This window comes from Echinops telfairi, unplaced genomic scaffold, assembly GCF_000313985.2.
Source record: "Echinops telfairi isolate 266 unplaced genomic scaffold, ASM31398v2 ScPeMD7_3533;HRSCAF=4204_0, whole genome shotgun sequence".
NCBI classification, from domain to species: domain Eukaryota; kingdom Metazoa; phylum Chordata; class Mammalia; order Afrosoricida; family Tenrecidae; genus Echinops; species Echinops telfairi.
The window spans coordinates 79,226,615-79,240,073 of record NW_022107431.1 but is presented as its reverse complement, the minus strand read 5'-3'; the positions used below and the strand labels follow the sequence as shown (position 1 = coordinate 79,240,073).

Sequence of the window (13,459 nt, the reverse complement as noted above, 5' to 3'; positions counted from 1 at the left end):
AAAAAAAAAAAAGAGTTGCTCTTCTCTAAAACTCCAAAATCAGAAGAAATTTTGTGCTATTTGTTAATAAATCATTTTCAATGTCTTTGTAATAGCTTCCGTTACATTCCAAAGAAAATAATTTAATAATAATTTAGAAATGGCGAACTATCTTAATGTTTATTTGCATGGTTTAAGAAGTTCAAAAAAAGTGCATGGGTGCTAATAATATTACTTTATTGCATTAAATACACAATTACACTTTCAACTCCCAAAGCCCCTCTCTTCCAAGAAGCTCAGAATTCCATACATTTTCCAATTAATTCCAACATGATTCTTGGAAGTTAAACAGATGGCAGGTAGTATGCCATTCTTCAAAAAATGAAGACAAGACCCAGTGAAATATAATTATGTATCCTAATTTATGACCACCAGATAACAGAGTAAAGAATAAAACTCATGATTCAAGCCGCTAAATTCAGGATCTGATATTTCAAATTCATGTATTTGTGTATTTTCCCCTCCACCATCACACATTTTTTACAGATTTTAGGCAAAATCCTGACTCTAAGACCACAGTCATCTCCTTTAAACGACTCATATATTTATTTTCTGTACCACTTAATTGATAGTTTAGGATGTGTATATCTTTTCTCTCCAATAGGATTACAAACTCCTTGAAGTCAGAACCTACATCTCAGAATTCATTTCCCAAATGCTGAAACATCACATATACATCAAACCAACCAACCAAAGGAAAAACAACTGCCAACCAGTCAATGCTAACTCACAACTGTATATTACAGAGTAGAACTGTCTCATAGGCTTTCTGAGGATGTAAATCTGTACAGAAATAGAAAGCTTCGTCTTGCTCCCTGGAGCAGCTGGTAGGTTTAAACCACTGACCTTTCAGTTAGCAGTGGCACGTGCAACCCAGTGTATCACCAGGGCTCCTTGAAACATCATACGTACTCATTTCTTACTAGTTTGATAAATGAATACGGTAAAAGATTTTGAAGACAGGGAAACAGGATCAAGGTAAAGGCGGTGCAGAAAGCACTGTCGAAGAGGGAAAAGACACAAGAGATAAAGTTCTACAAATGAGAAAGTAGAGAAATAAAGCAAACCACTGTCTACGGAAACTCCTAGAAGCAGTAGTGCTTCTTAAAATTACGGCAAAGCACAAGAGTTGAATAGTTCAAAGGAGTCAAGGATTGCACAAGAACAACAGCATAATTTAGTGACAAATATTACCAGACAGGCAGTCAAAAGTACTCATGTGCTGGTGTGAAATCTGAAATTACCTATCTTTGATTCAGGACAAGCTATTTAATGGTCACTGAAAGTTAGTCTCTCGATTTAGAATATTAGATTTTGTGATCTCTTAAGTACCCCCTTACTAAGATATTGTAGGATCTGGTCATTTTAATTTATCATGAAATAGTTGCCATGTTGTTGTAATGAAAAAACTGATAATCTAATGCCAGGAGTCTTAGCAAGTAAGAAGAAGAAGAAGATCAAAAGACAACATAAAATAGACCAAATGTCTCTAACTATATTAAAAACTTCAGTGGCAGAAAACTTCTTTAATATTTGCTTTAACTTATATGATCATTTCAGTTAAGAGATATTTCCATCATGATAGGTTAAGTACTTAGAACATGACTGAACTGGAAAGAGAACAGGAATTAGATGTAACATATTCCAAATACTTGCTTTAGTTCAATGGTAGGAAAAGTAGCTTGTTGTTTTATAAGATCATGAAAAGTATTTAAAGACTCATCTGAAGCAGATGAGATATGTCAATGTAAGAACATCACTGACACCTCATTTAACATAATCATATATGTTGAAACATTTAGAAAAACACAGGCCAAAAAAAAAAGACCTTCTAAAGCCTTGAGATGTCTGGCAGTAAATCCAGAAATGTCTGTGTGTCAAATAGCATTTGACCTCTTTTCTTTGCTCAGCATCTCTCTCACTCAGGTCACTCAGCACTCCGTTAGACACCTAGTATACCTACTCCTCACTCATCGATGACTTCATTGTGCAACATTCTACATGTACAATAAAAGGAAAACAGCTACTATCTATTATGCAGGTTAATCATATACCCCTGGCAGTAATGAATGCCGGGGTCCCTGACTGACGGGTCTCGTGTACATGTAGAAAGGAAGCTCTCATTGCATAAGATTTCCCCACCCTGGAGGGGATATGTGGTAATGTCTTCCCAAGATGCTAGAGTGCCAGTAGAGTGGAGGCAGGGCTGGAGTGGGTCAACAGGGATAGGATGTTGTCTGGCAGGTCCTGGTGCACACAGGGACTGAACCCAAGACAGAAGAAGTTCACGTCCTGAAGGTACGCCAGTCTGGAGGGCAGCAACAAAGCAGAACACCATGACCTGGCCCAGCTCCCAGCCCTGACTGGTGGCAGGGAAGGCTAAGACCATGATCAGAAGTAGCCCTGAGATGGGACACTCTGATGTTTGGCGCCTGTGGGACTCGTCAGCTGACTGGCACCTGGGTAGCCCCTTAGGTTTCCATGTCCTTTCCTGAGTGGGCACAGGACAGAGTAAGGCAGATGTGGGTGAAGTCAGCTGGTGAGTGGTAAGCAGCTGCCGCAGTTTAAGGTCAAGGGCACACATGGCCTCAAAGGAGGTTCTGGATTGTCAGTTCCCATGGGGAATGGGGCAGAGCAGGGTCACTCAGTGAGAGTCCAAGAGATGCTCAGGTGAGGGGACTTCAGGGGGTAGAAGAGAGACTGTTACACCCTGTTGGTACCGAGGTCTTCATATATCAGACAAGAAGCCTTCCTACTCCTGACAAACCTACCAAGGGCATTTTAGGGTGATCAAGGGAATGAGCCAGAGCCACCCATCCTGAAAATAAGGTGAAGGCAGAAAAGGGAGGAGGCCTCAGGAAAGGGAGCAGCACTTGGACGACCCTGGTTCTTGAAGACCGAGTGGGCTTTCCCTGCAGGAAGCAGTGAGGACTGAGTTCTCCTTAAGTGACACAGGTAAAGGGGAGACAGTGGTGGCAGGTGACCTTAGCATGAACCTGGCAGGACATGCATAGTACTAGTGAGGGGATGAGAGGTATGGTCACCCTCAATTATCACATAACACTTAGCTTTGCATACTGACAGGGTCTTTGGAACCTCGGCACGTAGATAAGTAAGGAGTGGATGTGTTCTCTTAATATCTGAGTCTCTTTGTTATAGACAGAATCAACTGATCTATCAGTTCATCCTCATGCAATGTCATATGAGCTTTTACACTCTCCCTTCCAAAGCAGGAACAAAAAGCCCTGTATCTTCAAAAAAGTCACTGAAAGGGGCAAATACCAAGGCAAGAAGAAAGATTGGGCATCTATATTAGTGTGCAAATATCCAAAAGAAACATATCCTTGAATCATGGGGATGTTCAGTATCCTACATGCACCTTTGGAATGCTCAGTTTGGAATTAAGGAAACAAAAGGTTCAAACCAGATCTATAGGTCAAAAACCAAAAATCCTCAAAATCGCATCAATACACAACATCATGACACAAAGACTGAAGTTATAAAGTTTTAATTTTACTTGGATCCACAATCAATGCTCAAGGAGTAGTCACCAAAAAACAAACAGCATTCTGTATTGGGCAAATCTGCTGCCACACAACCTCTTTGCAAATGAGGGGGAGTGCGGAGGGCAGACCCAAAGCCCATCTGTAGACAATTGGACATCCCCTTATAGAAGGATCACAAGGAAGAGATGAGCCAGTCAGGGTGCAGTATAGCACCAATGAAACATACAAATTTCCTCTAGCCCTTACTATAACACCTGAATTTTTAATTTCAGGGAAAAATTTTTTTGTTTTTATTCTTTACTTTCATAATTATCAATATATATTAATATATACATTTAATTAAATGTTACAAAAGCATCACACTTGGCGTTGTAGGGTTAATGCTTCCTCCCCTCCACTATCACAACCCCAATTCTACCTTACAAATCAGGCTAGACCAGAAGATGTACACTGGTACAGATAAGAGCTGGAAACACAGGGAATCCAGGACAGATAAACCCCTCAGGACCAATATCGAGAGTAGCCATACTCTCAAGGGGGAGGGGGAGATAGGGAGAACCAATCACAATGATCTGCATATAACCCCCACCCAGGGGGATGGACAAAAGAAAAATGGGTGAAGGGAGACATCGGTCAGTGTAAGACATGAAAAAATAATAATTTATAAATTATCAAGGGTTCATGAGGGATGGAGAATGAAGGGAGGTGGCAAACGAGAAGCTGATACCAAGGGCTCAAGTAGAATGAAAATGTTTTGAAAATGATGATGGCAACAAATGTACAAATGTGCTCGACACAAAGGATGGATATATTGTGATAAGAGTTGTACAAGCCCCCAATAAAATGATTTTTTAATTAATAAAAAATAATCATACACTAATTCAAAAGAAAAACAAAATGTTGAACAGCAAGTATGTCACTTGGAGGACTAATGAGCACCTAACCCAAACCAAGGGAGTAGCAGTTACTTTATATGCATGTGGAAGTCGGGTAATGAATGAGGAAGACCTCTGAATGGATGAGTTTGAATTATGGTTTTGGTGAAGAACAGTAAAAGTCCCATGAACTGCCAGAAAGAAGAAAAAAAAACAGAAAAATCTATCTTTGAAGAAGCGTGGTCACAATGTTCCTTAGAAGTGATGATAGTGAGACTCTGTCTCATATACTTCGGACATGTTATCAGTAGACACCCATCCCCAGAAAAGGACATCAAGCTTGGTCAGTGAAAAAGAGGATGATCCTCGGCGAAATGGATCGACACAGTGGCTTCAACATCGGGCTCAAGCATAACCCCGATTGTCAGGCTGGTACAACAACGGTCAGTTTCGTTCTATTGCACACAGGGTTACTCTGAGCTGGAACCCACTCAATGGCATTTAACAACAATCAACTTCAGTAGAAACCTACACCTCAACTGTTGTCTGTGAAAGCTACTGTAATTGTAGAGGAGCAGAAAGCCTAAAATGCAAGTTAAAAAACAAAAAACAAAACAAGAAAGGACTAGTTTAATCAGATTCGATAATTCACCCTTTGAAATACAGGACTAGTTGTACAAGCTGTGGATTGTGGTCACCTTAAAATTGCCAGCCTTCAGTTTTCTCAAAATACCACCTCCCTTTTTCCTGGGGCAGAGGGTCCTGAAGTTAATAACCTTGATAAAGAAATTGTGGTGAGAAAACAGAGCTCACTCACAGCCAGACAGTCAAGGCTGATTCATAACAACCTGATAGGGCCAGAAAGAACTGCCCCTGTGAGCTTCCAAAACTGTACCACTTTGGGGGAGCTGAAAATCCCCCTGGGGATTGATACCCAAAGGTCCATGACTACACTGAAACTTCAGAAGCAGAACATTCATTGAATATCTGCAGATTCTCTGTGCAGACAAGCATCATCTATGGCAAAAACAAACGCATCCAATGTTTAGAAGGCAAATGTGTTCTTTGTCAGTTACAGAATGGAAAAGACTCATCAGCAGCACTGAGCCTTCACACCCCACACAGGAGCACTTTCGAAGAATTCAAAATGCATTTTGTTTTGGAAGAGATATATTTGTAATTCAACTTATTAAGCCAGCTCTCGAAAATCTTCCCTCAGTGAGACTTGGTCCTAAACCTAGGTTCACATTAGATGATGAAGGGCTGAAGAAAGCTTATTTAACCTACATTAAATCTTGATAACGCATTAATGAGTCTTTTAAAGAGATCATTTTAATTCTCCAATCTTCAGTCATAAAGGCTATATAGTGCTAATCCGCCTTGCCCTTTCAATTAAACTTGTTACGGGCCTTCTATGTAGTCAGCACCCTGAATGGTCCATTAGGATTCTTGTTCTGTAAGAGTTGTGTTCAGTGCTCTGTTGTTTTAAATTCCATTACATCCAAATGGTCTTTATCATCCCAGGACCACTGTGACTTCAATCAGCCAATTTAATTACTTTACAAAATTGTCAGCAGAAGCAACGATGGAAAACAGGAAGCCCTATGACGTTATCAGATTGAAATCTTCCTCTTCAGTGTTTAATCCAGACCAGTCAATAATGATGATGTGCACTTACTTTCTTCCCTTCCAGGGCCTTTGGACCTTACCTTTCAGGCTAAGATTCGGGGGTTAAGATTCATTGGGAGCTCTTCCAGCACTGGATTGCTGGACCACAAATGTAACGCCCATGCAAAGCAAGCAGCACTTCCGTTTCACAGGGAAAAATCTAGAATCACCTGCAAATCCCAGGTGTTAGGTATGTAGCAGCTGACTGATTTTAAAATCGAATGTTTACACTGATGTGTAAAAACAGGCATCTGACATTCCCAGAGAATCAACATAGAGAAACACAGTAAAATTGTAGACCGAGGAAGAGAAAAGAATTGCAATTCACTTGGAGGTGAATTGCACCACAATACAGGAAAGGATGTTCTTTATCCGAAATTACGATAATTAAATGACACCAAGCAGTGTGTCATCCTTATCATCAACAACACTGTGAATTTAGTAGTGAACAGACTTGAAAGGGCTGTGATAATCAATGGTAAGGCCCCAGGTTTGCTCTATGGTATTTTCCTCACATTAACTTTCCCCGTGCTGAGTAAATGTTGAGACAGTGTCAGCTGAGAATTCAAGGAATGAACACACTGCAATGGTCCCTTGTATCAAACCAAGCAGCAAAACGTGTCTGAAGAAATGTTTACTGGCTTATAAACCCTTCTTCCGACTGAAAGACTGAAAGACAACCTCACATAGCCAGAAAAGGTGTCGAATTCCATGTGTCTGGAGGGAGATGGGGTGCTATTTCTAGAGGAGGAAAAGATCGTTTTTCAAAGTCGTTTTCTGAAATAATCGCGCCTCCTCTGATGGATCACATCACAGTTATTCTTTGAAGCTTTAAAAATAAGTAAGAACTTATGTGAAGCCCCCCACCGCCGCCCTTTTTTTTAAGTGTCATCCTTGTGTTGGCGATTCTTGGAAAGATTCCCCTCCCTGGCTTGTCACCACTCAGCCGAGCAGGTGTTCTGACTTTATCTGGTGCAGACAGTAGCCTCTATTACTCCCGCAGCCTCACCTCCCAGGAGTCCATTTTCTGCTTCTAGATGTAGGGCCACTCCTCCCTCCCGCCCACCTCTCCTCCCAAAGGAAGAGGAATCTCTTTCAAAGAACGGCGGCGTCTAAGCTCAGTCAATTCACTCTCAGTCCAGGGTATTGGGTGTTGTGGTATGTCTGCTGCTCATTGTTATAACTGGGAGCAGAGAGCTTGCCTAGCCCGCTGGGAGGATTTCCATAGGCATCTCTCCTGTGCCTCTGGTGCAGTGGGTCTTACTGGCTGAGCTGGTTGACTTCTCCTTCCTGAGCGCACAGGTCGCTGACTGCGCCCGTGATGGCCAGCGCGCCTGGCCAAGAATGTCCGCCAGGGTCTATGGCGAGAAGACCTCCACTAGGAAGACTTTATAAGGATGTCGCTCTGCGGCGTGGTAGCTAACAGAAACGCTGTGTCAAAATACCAGAACGTAGGGAGCAGCCTGTCCCACGCTCAGGTCCTCCCAAGGGGCTATCTTGGGGAAGCTGCCTAGGAGCCTAGGAGAAAGTTGGGGCTGAGGTCTTTGCTTGGCGAGTCCTGAATTCCCATCCAATTAAAGACTCTGAAGAACAGTGTGGAAAACAAGTGGTGGCTTGGAGCATGATATCTAGACTGGGAGCCAGGGACCAGCCACGTGTCTAGCCCTTAGCTGGGAGACTTTGTCCACCCCCTCCCCGCCCTTCCCTAGAGACAGAGGTCTAGGACACTGGGAAGAGCAGGTGTGCTGAAAGGACGAAAGAAGAAGCGATCTAGCCTGGATCAGTAGGGAAACCGGGGGGTGGGGGCCATGCCCCCGCAGATCTGAGGGTCCCACCCTCGCCCCCTGCTCCCGGGCAGCCCGCCCTGTAGCAGAGCCCAGGAGACAGCGAGCTAGATGCGAGGCCGAATATCCCTCCGGCGGCTGCGCGGCCCTCCCCTGGGAGAGGCCTGGCTGGGGCCCCGGGAAGAGCCTGCCTGCCGGAGGACATCACCCTGCACCTGTGGCCAGACCTTGACCCTCAGCACCGTGCACCCTGCTCCCAAACAGCCAGCCGGCTGCCGGCGCCGGGGAGAAGCCCGGGGTGCACACGCCAGGAGTGGATGGAGCACCAGCCGTGGCGCAGCGGGTGGAGCTGACCCTGGGCTGACCCGGAGGTCGCTTCGGTCCTAGCCCCAAGTGGCCAGAAGTGACAGCCACGGAAGAGCGTCCAGGGGACGGAACAGACCGCTGGAGACCTTTTCTGGGTGTGGTAGTATCGCGACTGGGGCCGAGCAGACCCCAGGGCGAGGGGTCTGACGGGGGAGGGGTCAGCCGGAGCGCTCCGGGGCTGCAGCAGGAAGTTTGCTTGGGCGCCGGAGAGGAGTTCCCTGTGCCCAGGAACGGGGCGAGGGTGGGCCCGGGAGCACGGCTGCAGATAGAGTCGCTGCCCTAGTGGGAGCGGGGCAGAGGGTGGGGGGTCGGGGGATCTTGACAATGGAATTCCGCCACCAGCATGGAAGAGGGGCTGGGGTGGCCGCCGGGCTCCGCTCAGTGGTTGCCATAGCACCGAGGCGGCGGCGCCCTGTGGCTGATGGCTCTGCCTCTCTTGGAGGGAGGGGGGGCCGGAGGGTGGGAGCTGGGCTTTCGGTGCCACCTCCCCAGCAGACACTAGCAGCCTCACTAGCCTCAGGCTGCCTGCCGCCCAGAGCAGCTGCTCCACCAACTCCAAGCCCTTCCCTTTCAACCTTGCAAGGCACAGGGCTAGGGGTGAGATTCTGGTTTGCATTTTGAATCAAAGTTGTAAAATAACCTTTTAAGAGCATTTTATAAGCTCTCAACCAACCATCCACGACACTCACAACATGTCTCCCTAGAAGGAACTAGACCCCTCACCACTGCATCAATGTAACCCCAACCGAAAAGCTCCAGTGATCACAGTGTACACAGTCCTTCCTCAACTCAGGTCAGATATTCGCGAAAAGATTCCCATATGGAAAATAATTGAAGTGAATGAAGACAATAACAGAGTATCTAGAAACCAAGCTGATAGGTTAAAGTCCTTGCCTGGTATCCTGTTTCGTGAAGACATTTTTAGTAAGCCTTGGTCTAGGAAAATAATTTTTGGGGTTTTTTTTTAATATGTGTGTGTCAGCTCTTTTGGAAAGCTGCTACACACTCTGCTATGGTCGCCAAGATTTTTAATATGAAGATATGAAATGATCAGCGAATGTAACAATCTAATGATTCAGCAAATACTGTGCTGCAAGACCAGAACAGCAATAATTAAATCTTTAGTATCGGTGACAGTTTTCTGACTCAAAGTCATCTTTTTATTCCACCCAGTCTGCAAACACATTTAACCCAGAAACACTCATTCACAGACACATAGGGAGCTACCTTAGTGTTCCAAATAAGTAGTTTGTACTACTCAACACACTGGGCAAAACTACTAGACTATGTAACACCGTGCTCAAAGCAGAGCTGAACACACACACTTGCAGTGATAGAGAGACCTGCTTAATCCCCTTCATAAAAACAAGCATTTCTGTGGACTCTTGTTGCTAAGAGCAACGTGCTTAAATACTGTCTAAAGGCATGAAGGAAGGAGGAAAGCTACTACAGTTGGAATTCAGAGCTATAATCCATTGTCTTTTTGGTCATTACCAGCCTTCTTGACTTTAGTATGTTTGGGAGAAGCAACCTGGGTCCTCTTTTTTCTTTTCTTTTCTTTTCTCCCCCCCCCCTCGTAATATATGAAAAGTGTCCCTACTCTCCTTCCACAAAGATAGTAAAATTTATTAGAGAAAAGGCATTTGGGGGAAAGGCAAGGCAGGAGATGCTGTTGACATAATAGGAGATGCAGGCAACCCCTCTTGGAGCTAAATTGGAGTGGTTTAAGGTTTTAATCTTTTATCTCAAAGACATATATTTGGGACTGTATGGTATCCTGCACTCTTTGGTCTAAAGCCACTTTAACTGTCAGAGGTATGGGCACATTTACCCCCCTTGGTTTTCTCTTCTCTCACTTTTAATCTACTTCAGGCAACTTTCCTTGATGAGTACAGCTCCTACTAAAACTCTATTGGCCATTGAGAGCGGTGGAGCGGTGCCCACACTTCATTTCCTCCCAGCACATCTTTCTGACCAGGGTTCCCACTGGAGTCCCACGTTCAATTTTCCCTTTGAGCTCTAAAGAAATCCTAATTCCTCAGGAAAATTACAGATTTCCCAACAAATGTAAGGGCTACCGTGGCTCCTTCATCACTTAGCAGGAAATCAAGATGCAGACACACACATATGTACACACACAGGGGCGCGCGCGACCCTCCTCGCACCCGCACTCCCACTGTGAATCATTCATTAGCCTGGGACTCAAAGTGAGAAGACTGAGATAGACTCAGCAAGTTGAAAACAAAACAGGTGAACACACAGCCAGCTGTGTTAGTATTAAGCTATTTTCCTCGGACCGGACGGCAGCCTCTCCGTGTTACAATAACATGTTTAAAAAGCTCTTTTCTAGGGAAGGCACTAGGGACTGAGAAAGAAGAGATTCCGGGGGTGGGGTGGGGGAGCTCTCCAATACCAGAAAGGTGAAGGTTAGCGCCTTTCTCTTACACGTGGACCGGCCCAGGTCCCTGGCGGGAGCGGACATCAGACACTCTCCAAAGAGTGACCAGCGGGGAACTCCTGGGCCCGCGGGACGCACCGCGCCGAGCCGAGGGCTTCCCGGGGAGAGCGGCGGCGGCAGTCAGCGGCGACGGCGGCGGGGAAGTCGCGCCGCGCTCACACCGCCCACAGACCCCGCTCTCCTCCCCGGCGGCCACGCGGCCCGGGAAGAGGAAGAAAATAAAGGGAAAGCAGGGGGGTCCTGAGAGGCGCGGGGTCCACCGGCAGCTGGGCACGCTCGGAACCCGCCGCCAGGCAGAGCGCAGCCGCCTGTTTACATCCGGCTGCCAGCGACCGAGCCACCTTGCAGGCGACGGAAAGGGACAGGGAAGGCTTACCAAATCTCAACACATGCGTGGTGCCTTGGGAATATCCAATCCACAGTAAGCAGAGCAGGAGTTTAAGGGTGCGCCTGGAGACTGGGTGACTTAGGATCGGGGCAGTAATCTTCATGGTGTTTCTGTGCCCACGCGCGCGGCACCCACTTCCCCGCTCTAGCGTTCGGCTCCCCGGTCGGGCAGGAATGAGGATGTGTCGAGTGGTGGCCGCCGACACGATCACGGCATGGTCACTGAGGGCGGAAGGAGTCTCCGTTCCCCGAACCCATTAGCAATCGCTGCATGTTCTCCACTCACTGCGCCAAGGAGCCACCTTGCACTGCAAGGGATGGTGGGACGTCCATGTTAGTCGGGGAGCATCCGGGAGAAATCCACCGCGCACACCCACAATGTCCGGCCGCGCCGTGAGCCTACGGAAGCAAGGGAGGGGGAGATCAACAGAGAAGCCAGCCCTGGACACCGCCGAGGTGGCCACAGCCAGCCCCAGTCCCAGTACAAAAGGCGCTTTGCTCGGAAAGGTTTTGCCAGGCCCTGTTCCACTGCACTGCTGCACAGCTTCTGACGTGAAGCCAAGATTAAGTGAGAAAAATTGAGATAGCTACTCGCCTCTTAAGGCTCCCTGCCAGTGAGAGCTTCCCAACATCTATTATGCAACCACACTGAACTGATCTCCCGCCTTGGGTTACAAGAAAGAGTAGGACGTATTTACGTACTAGAAAGATGCTTTTATTTTCCAAGAGTCCTTGCTCAGAGTGACTGCTGTGTGTAAGCAGACTTCTTACAATACACTGATGAATTTTCATAGGTGACTAGTTAGGTGGAAATCACTTTGCCAAGGAGTTGTAAACAAGGAAGTGGTCTCAGATGAAGGAATGTGTTCAACAATCCATCTTGTCTTTGCCAGAAAAGGGTTTTGTTTATACTTTTATTAAGCCGGGTGTGAATATGGACTACAATGAAATCTATATTAGGAAGATGAGTGTAGTCTTTTAAAACTTGAGTAAGACATTCCTTGATTACTACCAAGGAGGAAAGAGAAATTTCATCCAGTGGACTTTGGGGTGGGGTGGGGTGGGGGAGAATGGAATGAAAATAAATTAATACTCCCCAACCCACCTTTTAGCTCACTTAAAATAAGTATGCATATGTAAAAGACAATGATACTGGATTTGGTGCAGCATACTCCAAAAGCCTCCGTAATTTATGTCTGGATTTCTTCTCATTTTTCAAAACTTTTTTCATTCAGAAGTAGAATATGAAATCATGGCTTGGCAACACTGGTTGTCCTAGCTTTGTCTGGAAAAAATACTCGATTGCTTGCTGGCTTTCTGATGGTAATGTTTAGTGGAGAGTCCTCAGGTAGTGATTGACTTGGCTTTTACCATGAGCAATTTATTCAAGAGAAAGCATAACCATATGTTCTCTTCTCACATAAAATACTTTTTCCTTATGAAAGTATATGCTGTCCTCAGGTAAATAGAATCGTTCATGCTCACTGTTAATACTGCACATTAGGGAGCAAAGACTAACACAGATAGGACAAGTGCTGTCACTGCTAATAATGTCAAATAATTCAGCAGTACAAACAACAAACTGCTAGATCTTACAATTATTTTTTAAAATTAACTTCCTAATATTTGAATGACTTCCTCTGAGATTAAACCTTTTGAGGAGAAAACAGATAAGATCATATGGTCTTTGAAAAATATTCTAATTTTTAAAAATATCTAATTTTTAAAACAAGGTGTGATATGAGAACTATTTGAGTCTTGTCATATTTCCCCTAGATAACAAAAAAAATACTATATTGTTTTTACACCATCACAGTGAATTTTCAATCCTTATTTTTTGATATAAGAAAATGCTGATTTCAAAAGAAACCTACATTTTGCAAATATATTAAGTGGCATTGATTTTTTTTAAGATGGAGGCATAACTGCAGTGTCAAAAATAAGTATCATGAATGGCTAGTTCTGCAGTCTAGCAGGCAATTCAATCAAATAATTTGACTAGTGGAGCACTTTAAAAGGAACACCTAGTGCTAAAACTAAGGGGATCTAGCGACTCCTTCAGTCCATGTTTAAAATATCTTTTGTAAAACATGTTCAGCTCAACATGTTCAGTCTTGTATATGCGGTTTCATTTATTCCGATCTATTTGTTCATTTTATTTTTGATCCTAGCAGAGATAACAATGACCACTAGGGTGACAATAAGTATTCTTAGTTTTTCTATCTGCCAATATAATTGGTATCTACTGCCTGAAAATAGCATGTTCTATTGTGACTAATCAAAATACTGCAATTTTGCAGTGTAGCTGGCATTCAGTGGAAGCTGAGGGGGGGAAAAAAACTTCTTGTTCACATATTCTTTTAATCATAATGGTAT

The 13,459-nt window shown here is 44.8% G+C and overlaps 1 protein-coding gene across 1 annotated transcript in view; it reads right to left on the bottom strand.

Moving 5' to 3' along the window:
- GRIK2 (glutamate ionotropic receptor kainate type subunit 2) overlaps positions 1 to 11,557 on the bottom strand; it is a 754,527-nt gene extending 742,970 nt beyond the window's left edge. Inside the window, exon 1 of the mRNA XM_004710894.2 lies at positions 11,073 to 11,557. Within this exon, the coding sequence (XP_004710951.1) occupies positions 11,073 to 11,187 (115 nt within the window). The 5' untranslated portion in view covers positions 11,188 to 11,557. The remainder of the gene's footprint in view (positions 1 to 11,072) is intronic.
- Positions 11,558 to 13,459: the final 1,902 nt, after the last annotated feature.